Raw genomic sequence first — 15,620 nt, forward strand, 5'->3', positions numbered from 1 at the left:
ACTTCTTTACCAAAAGCAAACCCCCTCCAGTTGTCACAGTTTAAAACTCCATGGTAGGGCCAGGTATGGTCTCTCTCTGCTGTATACCCAGTACCACCTGGCACACAAAAGGTGCTCCACACAGTCACTGAAAGTTGTTTTCAGATGAAAAATGCTTTAGGCTTCAGGAAGGTGCTCGAAGAGGTGTTGCAGTGTAAGGCAAAGCATGGTTCAACGTTTGGTGCACTTCTGTAGCTTTGGGCAAGTCATCCCTAGGCCTCAGTGTTCTCAGCTGTCGTGAAAACCACTTCCAAGGCCCTTTCCAACCCTAAGGTTCAGAGACTGCTCCTGGGCTAACAAAGATTTGCTAAATTCTGACCTCTAGTGGCTGTGTCCACTCATTACTCCTCCCGACTGGGATTGCTGGCGTCCACACTTCCAGGCTGTTTCTTCAACATTCACTCCATAGACTTCCTGAACACCTACTATGTGTGCAGTGCTGAGCAAGGAGGAGCAAGTAGAGCTCGGCAGACTGAGAGCTGCCACTGGAGTCCACCATACCTGAATTCAAGTCCTGGCTCTACAACTGGTACAAAGTCATTCCCGGGAACAAAACCACCTCCTTCTCAGGGTGGCTGTGTGGATGAGAGACCAGGGGGAACTACTATGATTTGGTTCATCATATCCATAACCCAAGAAGATGAATGTAACTTAGTTCCTGCTCTAGAGAAGGAACTCAGCCCTTCCCAAGAAGAAAAGCCTCTCAAGGAGGAAGAGCTGACCAGCAAGCGAGGATAGGTTTGATGATGGAGGGTGAGGGGCTCCAACCACACAGACCTGCACACGGTAGGGAGAAGCACAAGCAATTTAGTGCTGCTCAGCCTTTAGTTTCTGCAAGGCTTGGATGCTTGGACCCAGGGCTCAAGATGACTTACAGGCACCCGTGGGGCCCGAAGCAGTGATGCTGACTGTCTCAGAGGCCTTCAACTATTTATTCAGAAAGGCTGTTCTTCTGAGGGTTATCTGGTGAGGCTGTTCAAAAGTGATTTCCAGTCACATGGGTAATGTGAACTTAGACTCCTCTCTATTTTTAATTTTTATTTTTTGTAGAGACAGTGTCTTCCTATGTTGCCCAGGCTGGTCTCAAACTCCTGGCCTAAGCAATCCTCCCAAGCATTGGGATTATGGGAGTGAGCCACTGTGCCTGGCCTTAGATTCTTCTCTAAGTGAGAAATTATTAGAAAACAGTAAAAGTAGGAAAGGCCAGCAAGGAGGTCCCCAGTGGTTAGTTCAATTACGTAATTCGACTCTTCTGGAACAAACCCACAAGCCGAAGCAGACTTTTCTGAAAAGTGTTTGCCTGGCAGACATAGTTATCTCATGATGGATCTCTATGAGCGGTGATAACTGCACCTTATATTTTCCCAAGAACTTTCGCATGCAGCCTGATTCATACTATACCCCATCATACCTCCACCAGATAGCACAAATGCTGATGTTCTAGAGACCCAAGTGACATAAAGATACATTTTAGATATAACCTACTACTATAACTACAAAAGGTTAAACTTCTTTAATTCTTTTTTAAAAGTTTGTCGTAAGTTAAAAAAAAATCCTCCAGTATGAGGAGTGTCATATGGTACTCAGTTTCTACCAAAAGCAGCACTTCTCTCCAGCTCTGGGTTAGTAAAAAATGAACCTGAGCTAAATACACGGGAGATTTTTGGAAAGCTAATGGTATAAAGGAACATTTAGTGAAAGGCTGCTGTTTTGGAACTCACCAAATGTTCATTTTCTTAGGTGTGAAATGATTTGGTGATCAAACAGGAGAAGTACCCCATGCTCAGCAAATACAAACTGAAGCTTTTAGTCAGTCTAGGTGAAGGGTATATCAGTGTTTAGTGTAGCAGTCTTTTAACTTTTTTTGATAAATTGGAACATTTTCAGGTAAAAAGTTAGAGATAAAAGGACATGTTCAGCATAGAACTCTTTCTTTTTGGATAATTTGCCATTATTGTACCCATACTGAAAGCCAAAATCCAGATTTTGTCAACTTTACTCCAACAATAATAGAGCAAAATCCACATACAGATTATCTCTGAAACTGCTTCCTTCCAGATCAATAAACCAAGTAGAAGGTGAGCCTTCAGGCCTCCAGGCTAGAGAATTAGGGGCTACCACTTGTGCCATTAGAAAAGAACTTCATTTTTATTTAACACTTTTTGGATCTCAATTATGCACTGAGTACTCTTCTAACTTTCTAAATGCCCATTCATTGACTTCTTATAAAAACCCATCGTGTAGGTACTATTATTATCCCCACTTTGCATTTAAAGAACCCGAGACACTTGCCCGATGTTACACAGCTACCAAGTGGCACAGCTGGGATTCAAACCTAGGCAAGGTGGCTCCAGAGCACAGCTCCTCACAATGCCGCCACACTGCCCATCTTCAGAAAACAAATATCAATCCTTCAGGGACTTAAGACAGGCTTGATGTTCACAGTCCTTTCATTATTGAAGGGTGAGCCTTTGTGAGACACTCATAAATGACTTCGAGTCCTTCTACCAATCATCCTGACAAGGAAAAACTCCAGGCTATATTCTGTATGAAAGGTTAGAAAGGAACTAAAGGCACAGTAGGAATGGTTAGATCGAGGGTTGGATATTTACCTACACGTATAACAGCATACTGTCCAGCTAATGAAAAGACGTAGACACTTTTATGTGTACTGTTGGCAAATGACCTCTAGAAGGCAATGTTAGATCTAAAATACAAGGTGTGGGACAATGTATATCATCGGCTAAACTTCCCTTGTGTTTTCTCTTTTTTTTTTTTTTTCTTTTTTTTTGAAATGGAGTCTCGCTCTGTCGCCCAGGCTGGACTGCAGTGGCCGGATCTCAGCTCACTGCAAGCTCCACCTCCCGGGTTTACGCCACTCTCCCGCCTCAGCCTCCCGAGTAGCTGGGACTACAGGCGCCCGCCACCTCGCCCGGCTAGTTTTTGTATTTTTTAGTAGAGATGGGGTTTCACCGTGTTAGCCAGGATGGTCTCGATCTCTTGACCTCGTGATCCGCCTGTCTCGGCCTCCCAAAGTGCTGGGATTACAGACTTGAGCCACCGCGCCCGGCCTTCCCTTGTGTTTTCTATCAAGGATAAATAATACAGATATGTTTGTAAGTACATATCTGTATAGTTTATCCTTGATAGAGAACACATATCCAACAGGATATACAAGTAACTAATAACAACCACTGCCTTTGGAGAGGAGAACACAGAAGCTGGGGCTCAGTGCTGGGAGGGAGTCTGACTTTTTGGTGTGTATTTTTGCACTGCTTGGCTTTTTATGAGGCACATATATTACTATTCTGAATTGCCATGTTATGACATTATGAAGTGGGGTGCAGGTTCCAACACAGTTCTTACATCTTTTATCAGCATTGTCACTAATTCAGGCTTCAGATTTCGGCTCCTGGGAGTGTAGAGGGCCAGGTGATTGGCTAGTGGCTTTTAGAGGCTCCCATTCACAGACTGAGTGGCAGGGCCTGTCCACTTGATGAGCTATGGGTAGATGTAGATGTTAAACCTGCCACTTTCAAGACACTTCAGAGAGCCAAGTCCAAATGAAATGTGAATTCTTTTCATGTGCTTTACTAGCCCTAGGAGCCCTAGGGTTCAATCCATTCTATTCCTAATGCCGATGAAAATAAGAATCTGGCCAGGAGGCCCATGACTAGGGTGACTGCATCGATGTTATCTTGGGAGCATCTTCTCATCCCTTCTTGGCTGAGGAATCCCACATTGCACTGCTCTCAAAAGCTCCTTCAATTGCGGACAGATGGACTTTTCCCTCAACTGAAGGATATTTGTTCTTATTGTTCTGAATGAAGTGAACAAAGTCCATTCACTTGCATTGAAATAATACATTGCTTTGAGTTTAAGAGCTGCTGTTACACCACTCTGGGATCCGACCTCATGGCTTCTTAAAGGTTAACTAGGGCTGTCTACCATAAATACTGGGGCTGGAAACCTGGCCCAGCTTCACCCACTGACTCAACCTGGCACAGGGCCAGGCCCCAGGGATGTATGGGCCGAAGGACTGGAGGTGGAGTTCACTGGCAGATCAGGGACTTGGGGTCATCAACAAACCTTTTAAACACTTCTTATTATAGTACGTGTTTGCAAAAGCTAGACTTTGAAAAGTCACCTTTAAGATCGGTCAGTTTACATAGCATTTAAAGATGGGACTAATGCTTTCTTCTCTTTCTAACTAGTGTGGAAATGGTATTATTCCTTGTCAGACTAGCTACAGTTTCAGAGTCTAACCACTAGGGGCTGAACTAACTCTACTAAAACCATGTTCTAAACCATTTCTTTTGCAAATTATCAGTTTCCAAGATGACTGAATTACACCGTTCATAAACTGTCATGTCTAGAACCATTCCTTCCAACACTGAAAGACTTTGATGTTAGAATAGAGGGAAATGTCAGGTTTGTGTTCAAAGAAAAGGGGCAAGCATGAAATAGGAAATAACACAAATCAGAGAGAACATGAGAAGCAGAATGACATCAAAACGTCTCAGTGTGGTGACCTTACCTCACTGTATCAGAATTCCCTGTCTAGCCCCCAGCTCATCCTCTATAGAAACAGAATCCCCAGGGTAGAATCTGGGCTCTGAACGTTGAGAGAGCTCCAAGGCTGAATCTTATGTATAGCCAAGGTTACAACAATTGTGCTAGCCTAACACTCGTTTAGAGAGGAGATGGAGGCTCAGGGAGGGCAGGTACTTTGACTATCGCCTTTCCAAGTCATTACTGGGAAAAGTCCCAGGTCTCCTGACTCTCCATCCAGTGCTCCCCGGGAGACAGTATCCCCTTCCAGGGCACCAGGGTGTCACTTGTACATTATATGCCACTTACGATTTGGTTTCTGGCAGTCCTGCTGAATGATCTGGTGGATCTTTCTGTGCAGGTCTTTGTCTTCTCTGGTTACCTAAATAGGAAAAATAGTTGAGAGAGAGAGTGTTCTTAGGTAACACAGCAGTTGTGTCATCCAGACTCCCAAATTAGTATTCAGGATAGCTTCTAAAGATTTCATAACAATCATCCCTACACCATCAATGTGGTGTTTGATACTTGGCCTAGTGTCAAACCAGTTCTGCCCAGAGGACACGTCCTTGGGAGTTGGTTGGTTCACTGGGGCAATGAGGTTAAAACAAAAAAAAGCTGGAATTGCATACTTTTAAGGAGCAACTAACTTTCTTCTTCAACACTCATAACACATTTCTCTTATTTGTTGTTATAGTTTTGAGCAAGGCACAGTGATCAAGGCCTCCGATCTTCACCCCATGACCTCTTCTTCTGAGCCGTGACACCTGTCTTGCGTTATATCAGTTTTCTTGCTTCTCCCAACCACAAGGAAAAATAAGAGAAAAAAACCAAAAACCCTGGAAGGGCAAGCTAGCAAGCTAGCATGCGAGTAAAGCTGGCTTATCCACCGAAACACGTTCTGCTCTCAAAGGCAGACATAACTTAAGTCTTTTTCTTTTTCCATTTTTTTTTTTTTTTTGAGACGGAATCTCACTCTTATCGCCCAGGCTAGAGTGCAGTGGCCTGATCTTGGCTCACTGCAACCTCTGCCTCCTGGGTTCAAGTGATTCTCCTGCCTCAGCCTCCCAAGTAGCTGGGATTACAAGCGTGCACCACCACGTCTAGCTAATTTTTGTATTTTTAGTAGAGATGAGGGTTTCACCATGTCGACCAGCCTGGTCTCGAAGCCTGACCTCAAGTGATCTACCCGACTTAGCCTCCCAAAGTGCTGGGATTACAGGCGTGAGCCACTGCGCCTGGCCAACTTAGTCTTTTCCAATCAGGTAAGAGGGAAGCAGATAAGAGGGAAGCAGCATGCAACGGGTTTCACCTTCATGTTCCACAGTGAATCTAGTAACAAAAAGAGAGAGAAAGAGAAAAAAAAAAAGAAAGAGAAAAAGGGAGAGGAAGAAAGGAAGAAAGAAAATAGACATGCAAACAAATAGCTGTAAGTTTCCTCCTTAAAGACAGCCCAAGAATGCCTGTCTGACCTGCTTTACTGGAGGGGGCATCCTGAGAACACCTGCCTTCTCTCAGCTCACGAGGTTATGACGAAGATTAAACAAGGTCATGTGTGAGAGCTGCTGAATGCAGGAAAGCACTAGGCAAACAGAAGTGTTGACTTATTTTAACCATTTCCCTAAGGCAGGGCTTCAGGAGAAAGGTGACCACAAAGCAGTGGAGGGGTGAAGTCACAGATGGCGAAAAGAGATCTATTTGTGCTTGATCACAATGATTCACACGAGGAAGTGCCCAGCCCCGCCACGCCTTGCCCTGGACTGCTGCTCCTCAGGAAGGGCTGCTCTCTGAAGGGCTGGGAGGAAACGTGTGTCCCAGAGCGGGGCTCGAGGTGAGCTGCCCCCATGAGCTTCTCCAGCTTCCAGGAAGCAACTAACTCCCACCCGGCCTTCCCATGCCAGGACTCCCATCCTGGGATGGTGTGGGAGGCACTCGCCCTTATGTAGACCGGAATACCGGTTTCAAAAGTTATTTAAATGGTATTGTTAATTTCTAAAATTCCTCTAAAGTGGGGAGTCACTAGGGTAAATCAACATCAGGAAATGACATATTAAGAAAAGCTCCCCCTCAGGACTCTTGCCTGTAAATAGTGAGACTTCTGGAATTTGATCAGTCTCTGGAAGAGCTGCACGTAACTGAGTCCACACCACTGATGTCAGTGGTCCTGAGAAGGCCCATTTCCAGCTTAGCTCCTCCAATATTAAAAGTACGCAGAAAAAGGTGAACTTTTAACTTGGAAAGAGTGAGGCAAACAAGCACCCATACTCCTGCTGGGAGTCAACTGGTACAGCCTTCAGGTAGGCCCACCACACTGTGTCAACCAAAAGCTTAAATGGCCATGCCATCTGCTCCAGCAGCTCTTCTTTTAAGAGTCAATCTTACAGAAATACTGACATGAGTTCACAAACATAGTTGTGCAAAAATAGTCATAGCAACACTATTTGTGACAGCAAAACTTAGAAATACCCTAAGTATCCATCAAAAAGGAATGGCTAAAAAATACACAACAGGTACCCATAGTATGGAATACCCTGAGGATATTAAAAATAATGAGGTAGATTTATAACTACTAATGTGGAAAGGTGCCTGTGACGTGTTATTTTGGTACCAAAAAAGGTGTAGAGCATTATTTAGAGTAGCAAGTCTCAATGGTCCCAGGAGACATTTGGCAATGTCCAGGGACATTTTTGGTTGTCACAATTGGGGTGCTGCTACTGGTCTCCAGTAGGTGAAGGTCAGGGATGCTGCTAAATATCCTGCAATGCACAGGACGGCTCCCACGACACTCAATCACCTAGCCCGAATAGTGTTCAGATTGAGAAATGTTGATTTAGAAGATGATCACATGTTTTATAAAACAAAAAGCCTCTTGCATAAGCCAGGACTTTGAAACAATTAAAAAGCCACAGGAGCATATATTTATATGTACGCATTTGTAAATGTACAGATAAATGTCTAGAAGGATATACAGTTGTCTCTCGGTATACTCGGTGGATCAGTTCCAGGACCCTCAGGTATACCAAAATCCACACACACTCAAGTCCTGAAGTTGGCTCTGTGAAACTCGCATGTACGAAAAATTAGCCTTTCTCGTATGTGGGTTTCACATCTGCAAATACTGTACTTTCCATCTGCATTTGGCTGAAAAAGTTTGCATATAAGTGGACCCACACAGTTCAAACTTGTGTGGTTCATAGGTCAACTATTATTAAAAGAGATACCTTGGGGAAGGATAAGGACCAACTTTGACTTCTGATTTTATGTACCTCCTTAATGATTTTTAATAATAATTAAGTAGTTATTCATAAGTAATAAATATATTTGTAATTGAAGCTACGAAGGAAAAAAAGTTAAGTTGTATGTGTCTTACATAGTACAGGTTATCAAAACCATCATCTTTCTGGAAAACAAGTCCTTTTTCCCGCAGCAGTTGTATAGCATTCTTAAATATACTATGAATTGCCTTGGAAGTGGTGTCCTTCTTAAAATTCACCTGTGTAGAGAGGAAAAAGAAAAAAAGAAAAGAAATAAGTCTCACCTTACAGCACCTGAGAGTAACTCCCTAGACCAACTGGTTCATGAATTTGTCCAACAGGCCTTTTAATTGCTGAGTCAAAAAGATCCTGGTATGTACCACCGTAGCAGGATGGTATTTAAGGAGGACTGAGAAGCGGGCCCTGGTAGGTCACCTTTCATAACTGTTCCATACCTTCGTTGTGATTTTTTTTTTTTTAACGAACTCACTCTGTAGTGCAGAATAAAAAAAGCTACCCTCACTGTTGGACAATCTTTGACTTATTTTTTACACAAAACCAAAACACTGTACATATATCTTAGCCCCCTTTTCCATTAAAATTGAGGCTGTAACAATCTCTTCCTAGGGACTTCAACGATTTTTATGTAAGTTGGAATAATCTGGGGACTCCAGCATGAAGTATTAAATAGCCTCATTATTTTAGCTGGAGGAGAATAGAGGCTGAGCAGAGATCCACCAAGGGGAGTCCACAAGGCTGAAGGTAGAGAGCAGTCCTGGTGAAGCACAGTCCCCACCTGGAAGGGACCTCTGCTGCTGTCAGCTCTCCCCCTCACTTTCAGTGTTTCTTCCCTTCTCTAGAGACAAGTTTGCCTGGAGAGGGTCATCCAGGTCATCCGGCTTCTTATCCCCGGGGAACCTAGGCTATCAGCTAGTCCCCCCATGCTTGACCAGATGGGGTGCTTCTTGAGTCAGGGACTTTGTTTCATCTTGGCCATCTACTCCCTAGCACATGTTAGGTGACTGATAAAGTAAATGTGAGACGAATGGAAACAAATACACATTAGAGAGTATCACTGGGGATTTTCCGCTCCTTCCTAAAACAAAGAAAATGGCGAACAACAATTGCCTTTCAAAGTACAGATTCTTTTTTTTTTTTTGAGATGGAGTCTCGCTCTGTCACCCAGGCTGGAGTGCAGTGGCGCGATCTCAGCTCACTGCAAGCCCCGCCTCCCGGGTTCACACCATTCTCCTGCCTCAGTCTCCCGAGTAGCTGGGACTATAGGCGCCCGCGACCACGCCCGGCTAATTTTTTGTATTTTTAGTAGACACGGGGTTTCACCATGTTAGCCAGGATGGTCTCCATCTCCTGACCTCGTGATCCGCCCAGCTTGGACTCCCAAAGTGCTGGGATTACAGGTGTGAGTCACCGCGCCCGGCCTACAGATCTACTTTCAATGTGACAGAAATTTGTCAAGATATTGAAAAGATCAGAGTTCCAAACAAATGTGGCAAAGCTCCCAGTAAAGCATTTGAAGGCCAAGTCCTACCTCTATTGAAAGGTACTTACAAAGGCTACGTGGGGCAGTACCCAGAGGTGCTGAAAAAGCGTGGCTGAGATTTGCTAATGACATTTCCTCAAGGGGAGAGGGAAGAGCCTCCATAGAGTCTCAGGTGTTCACAGGTCCATCCCAGAGAAACCTTCTCTTTCTAGAACAGGCCTCCCAAACAGGCTTTTTGTTACTCTAAGAGATCCTGGTGATGTTTCACAAATGTACTCTCCTGGGCTAACGATAACAGCCTAACACTCTAATTGAATTAACAGTGTAAGTTTCCCCTTAAAAGAACAAGCTGGAGAACCTCATCATTAGGGCCCCAAAACTGACAAACATTCCAGGTTAGGACAGCTTCCATTCTGAAGGGAGAATAAGGCTGAGAAATATTTGACAACTCCCACAGGCAGAAAAGCTCTCTGGGTGTGTTTAGAATAAACACCTCACCTAGCAATCCTCAGCCACACATCTTTTTATTCACAGAGGCTTAGGGAAAAACTGCTTTTAATTTCATACCTGAGTGCTCTTAGGGGATGCACCATCAGCGCGATACAGACTCCTTTGCAAACCTTCAAAACTACTTAATCTTTATAATTCTAAGGAGATCTATATTCTTTAGTCAATTTAACGTAAGGATCCTAAGGGTTCGGTTTATTACATCTCTTAGCAAGATAGAAATAAATTGGAAACTAACTAGAGATGATTGTTACATGATTATTCCTGTCTTTAAAAATGACTTTTGGTTATCCCAAAACCATATAAAAAGTCTAGTTCCCCCTCCCAGATTTCAGTAAGATCAAGTAGCAGGAAGAGAGAATGCTAGGCCTGGGAGATTAAAAACACAGTTTCAGCTGTGAGCAAGGAGGACTCAACAGAAATGTCTCTCTGTAAATATAAACAATACTTGAAGCTTCCTTTCCAAAAACATTTGCCTCAGCTGACCTTGGGACATATTTCCCTGGCCTAGTTATAAAGACCATAGTCTCAAGGGTAAAGCCACTAATCGTCTCTTCCAGCCAGCAGCTTTTCCTGGGCTGGGATCTGTGTCTTTCTTGTCTTTTTCAAAAGAGTAATGACAGACTCATCAGATTTAGGAAACCGAAATTGCTCACAGACAGAAAACGAAAAAAACAGTGACTAGCTAAACGTACTGAGCCTTACCAAGCCTCTCCTCATCTCAGGTCAGGAACTGGGTGGATGCCTGAAATATATATAGTCTTCATTCCCAAACAAACTCAGCAGTCATCCAGCTGTCAAAGAAACAATGGTTTTGCAGGCCCTGCTTATCATGTTCCTGGATTTGCTAAGAAGGACCACTATGAAAAAAAGGAGGAAACATTCAAGCCTGCTCTCTCTCTGCCTCTAAACTATGACACCATCACAATGATTTGTTTTTGTTAAGCTTTCATCTGTATGACAACAGAAAGTGCCAAAGGATCTAGGGTTTCACTCTCATTGTAAAGCACCTTTAGTCTCCCAGGAATCTATTAAACAGAACTCAATTTAATCACACTGACCTCCCCCAACCAGAGCAATGTGGGGGACTAATTCATAATTGATAGAAAAAAGAGTTTTCAAAGACAAAACAAATATAGTACCATATGCAATTCTTTTTAAACATATAGCACTAGGCAGACACAAGTTTCTGCTGTAAGCATTTTCTTTTTTTTTTTTTTTTTTTTTTTTTTTGAGACGGAGTCTCGCTCTGTCACCCAGGCTGGAGTGCAGTGGCCGGATCTCAGCTCACTGCAAGCTCCACTTCCCGGGTTCAGGCCATTCTCCTGCCTCAGCCTCCCGAGTAGCTGGGAATACAGGTGGCCGCCACCTCGCCCGGCTAGTTTTTTGTATTTTTTTTTAGTAGAGACGGGGTTTCACCGTGTTAGCCAGGATGGTCTCGATCTCCTGACCTCGTGATCCGCCCGTCTCGGCCTCCCAAAGTCCTGGGATTACAGGCTTGAGCCACCGCGCCCGGCCAGCATTTTCAAAAAGATATGCCAAAGGTTCCCCACAGATCATTTTGAATGGAGGAGTCTTTTAGTCCTCAAAGAGTCCTTAAGTCTCTCTCTTTACTTAATTATAGCTATCACAGAAGAGCTGGCTTCACGTGAAAAATATGGTCTTCGCTAAGCTTTAAAGTTTCTTTCCAAACATGCTGATAGAATCATCCGCAGTCCTAGGAGGTCAATTTGGCTTTGAGCTGCCTCTAAATGATTAAGTGGGAAGAAGGTCAATCTTGCTGTCAGCCGACAGCTGGAGCGCTGCAACTGTTTGAAGCAACCTTGGCAAAGAACAAAGCAGCCAGTCGTGACCCTTTCCACCTTGGTGTTTTCTGAAACGATATCCCTCATCTTCCCGTATGAAACCATGGGTCACTGGGCACATCAGGCTGTTGCCCAGAAGAGATAATTAGGACCACAAACAAAACTGAGAAGCAGTGGTCATGCCTGGGAGGTCAGGATGTGACTCAGTATCTGTTCCACCAAAATCAAGAACAACTTATGTTATCTAGCAAGGGTGTTCACAGCAGCCTTGTTGGTAATGGCAAGATTAGAAAACATCTAAACAGTCCAGGGACGGAGAGACTGGTCACATACATGATGGTACATGTGACAAAAGACTGTAGGGGCCAACCTATATGTACAGCTAGGAAAGAATCTGTAAGACACACGTCAATGAAAAGTGAGGTGTCTCATAGTATACTACGCCATGCTAACATCTGTGTAAAACAGAAGGGGTTACAATGACTTCGAGTACATGTAAGCACAGACTATCTCAGAAGGATATTCCAGAGACCAGTACTGGTGCTTGTCTCAGGGGAAAGGGAGTGAGAGGGAGGATGGGAAAGAAATTGACCTTTACCTTTACACTTTGTGGGACAATTTGAACTTTTAAAAATCATTCATTCCTTCAATCAGCAAATAATTACTGAGAATCTGCTTTATGCCAGCCCTGTTCTAGGCCCTGGGTAGACAGCAAAGAATAAGACAGACAAGGCCTCTGCTCTCACAGAACTTAAATTCTGATGGAGGAACAGGCAGGCAAACAAAGACAGACCAGTGATGTCAGATACAAAAACAGGGTGTAAGAGTGAGGGGCCACATGGCAATCAGAGCAGCTAGACGGCCAGGGAGGGCAAGGAGGGACATTTAAGCTGAGATCATTCCCTGGTGGGATAAAGAATATAAATAAATGAGTCATGTTACAACAACAAAAACAAACCTAAGACCTGTAATGAAAGGGAAAGCCTAAAACCAATGTCTCAAATAATTCTTAATTCCAAGCAATACGTCAACACCAAGCAACCAAACAAGTTACCTGAGTAACACTAGGAGTAAAAACATGGAGATAACTTTCTCTTTTTTCTTTTTCTTCTTGGGACAGGGTCTCACTCTGGGTGACAGTCAGGGGTCAGGGTCACCCAGAGTGAGACCCTGTCTCATTTTTGCATTTTTAGTAGAGACAAGATTTCACCATTTTGGCCACGCTGATCTCGAACTCCTGGCTTCAGGTGATCTGCCCACCTTGACCTCCCAAAATACTGGGATTATAGGTGTGAGCCACTGCACCCAGCCCCTCCTTTCTTAATCTTATTATGCTTAATATTTGAGTAGAAAAAAATAATAATAGTCTAAGGTCCATAGTACTAGGTTGTTAGTATTCATTGAGATGGATGTTTAATCTCAGCAGAAGCCAAGTGACAGGGAAGTAGATAAGAGGAGGTAATTATCCATCCAAGATGATTTATTGATCAGCAAAATGATTCTTGAACTTGAACCATGGTTTTTAATGACTTGCTCTGTCTTTTTCAGAACAAGACTAACCTATTGTGTTTTAGGAGTTTAAATAAAGACCGAGCTGTATTCAGTGTCGTTTATGAGTAAAATTTCAAGGAACACTTAAGTAATTTTCTATTTTTTAATTTTTTATTCCTCTTAGAAAAAGTTATCTCAGTTAGCCAGGCAAGATGGCACATGCCTGTGGTCCCAGCTACTTGTGAGGCAGGAGAATCATCAGCCTGGGAGACAGAGTGAGATTGTGTCTCCGGGAAAAAAAAAAAAAAAATTAAGGAAGGGGTAGGGGCAGGTCCAGCCTTATGCCTCATTTCAAGTTCTTAGTGGTCAGTGACCTTTCCACAATAGAAACAATGTGTGACAGAACCATCCCCTCTGTTCCCTGGGTCGACTCTGTGAATCTTCACGCCACAGTCACTTTCACCCACACCTGCAGTTGCAGATCTAGGGCAGGGAACCAGAATTCTCACGCGGGCATGCTGCACTCACTTGGTCGGAGCAGGCACTGTGAATCACAGGCTGATTGGCAAGGCACAGCAAAGACTCCACCATTTCCAGCTCCTGCTGGTAAAAGCTCTGCACTCTGTTCTCCATGAGGAATTCTTTGGCTTTTTCACTCAGCAAACTCGTGAGACTGGGGAGGTCCAGGGCGCCTGGATTGCTGCGGAGGGAAAGTTATTAAAGAGCTCTGCAGAAAACCATCACCTTTGTTCCTTTTTGGTGTATAAAAAACAGAAAGTTAGCTAGAAAATGCAACACTATATTGGGGTTTGTTTTTCATACAGAGTAATTCATACAGTGAACATTATGTGGTTGTTTAAAATGATGAGGCAGAACTACAGGAACTAAGATATTCATGACAGATTAGGAGAAAAAAAGTCAAACTGCAAAACAGCATGTAAGGTATGGTCCTATTTTTATAAAAAAACAAATGGAAACCCACTAAATCTATGGGTGAATATTCACGCTTGAGTAAGCGCAGAAGAAACTAATTTAAAAAGACACACATTGGCTTATGAACATCGGTAATCTCTAGGGAATGGTGCTGAGGCAGGAAAGCGGAGACAGGAAAATGGAGAATTTTCACTTTTTATAATAGTTGTGCTTTTAATATACTTTTTTGAATAGATAATATATTCATGTTAAAAAACATCAAAAGATAAGCAGTGAAGTCTCCTTTCTATCCCCTTCCTGTTCTATCCTTCGGTCCCCACCCCCCAGGGAGCTGCTGTTACTGGTTCTCTGTGTCTCCTCTCACAGTTCTTTTATGCATGCATTAGCAAATATGCACACATTCTCATTCCTCCTGGGTTGTTTTTCTCCCATATAAAAAAGTAAAATCATCCCTGGTTGAGAATGACTGGTGTAGGTTTTTTTAGAACAGGTTTTTGATTATGACATGCTATGGTATCATATTTTGATTATGAGGTGACTTGCTACAGTTTTCTTCAGGTTTCTTGCCTTGGAGTTCATTAAGCTTCCTGAATCTGTGAGTTTAAAGTTTTTATCAAACTTGGAAAAATGTCAGGCATTATTATTTCTTCAAAGTGTTTTTCTCTGCTCCTGCCTCCACTCCTTCAGTGACTCCAATTACACACATAATTTCCTCACAACCACCGTAGGACATCTGTGCTATTATTCTCTTCATGTTACAGTAGAGGAAATTGAAGCACAGAGCGGGTTAGAGGGCTTGCTCAGAGCTCCACAGTGCGTAGGTGGATGATTCGGGATTTGAACCCAGGCCGACCCCAGCATCTGGGCTCCCGCTGTTTCGCTTTCCTGCCGTAGTCACGTGCTCAGCAGTGATAAGGCACCACTTACCTTAGTGCCTCTTCTTTCTCTAGGGCTGAGCTGCGAAAAGGCTGGTCATAAATTTTCCTGTAGATAGTGGGCAGCTCAAGCATCCTTGCAATTTGAATGTTCCACACTGGGTCGTCCACTTTATCTAACAAGTGACCAGAAAAAAGATGCCACAGAAATTGCAAATTACATTGAGATCAGTTCTTTCCCAGGCCCAAACTCCTGCTAGGACAACAGTAAATGAGGTGCTGGGTGGGCCTTCTTCCTTGTGAGTGCCCAGGGATCACAGTCTAGATGCACTAAATAGCTCCCAGTCATCCTGCATGAGGGAATGCGATGCCCTAAGTGTCATGGGCTTGGCCAGGGCCAAGGAACCAGGAAAGCACATCAATGTATTGATTCGTCTCTTCCTCTGGTGGACAGCAGGGGTTGTCCTTGAGATTTGCAACTGAAAACCAGCTAGCACAGTGCAAAGGGGAGATGATGGGGAACTGTCATATTTCTGATTAGTTGTTTTCATTTCAAGTTAATGGACTTAATGGTGTTCAAGAAATTTCTGGCCAGGCACAGTGGCACACAGCTGTAATCCCAGCACTCTGGGAGGCTGAGGTAGGCAGATCTCTTGAGCTCAGGAGT

At 43.6% G+C, this 15,620-nt stretch overlaps 1 protein-coding gene across 10 annotated transcripts in view; it reads right to left on the bottom strand.

Moving 5' to 3' along the window:
- The window catches only part of STN1 (STN1 subunit of CST complex), a 36,933-nt gene that overhangs the window by 2,794 nt on the left and 18,519 nt on the right, over positions 1-15,620 (bottom strand). For 6 of the 10 annotated variants that reach the window (NM_001266590.1, XM_028853528.2, XM_077945443.1 and 3 more), the window contains 4 exon segments: positions 4,900-4,972; positions 7,958-8,080; positions 13,674-13,845; positions 15,006-15,129. In NM_001266590.1, coding sequence (NP_001253519.1) covers positions 4,900-4,972; positions 7,958-8,080; positions 13,674-13,845; positions 15,006-15,129 — 492 coding nt within the window. 10 annotated transcript variants of the gene reach the window in all.

The sequence above is a fragment of the Macaca mulatta genome, chromosome 9 (assembly GCF_049350105.2).
Source record: "Macaca mulatta isolate MMU2019108-1 chromosome 9, T2T-MMU8v2.0, whole genome shotgun sequence".
Taxonomy (NCBI): Eukaryota; Metazoa; Chordata; class Mammalia; order Primates; family Cercopithecidae; genus Macaca; species Macaca mulatta.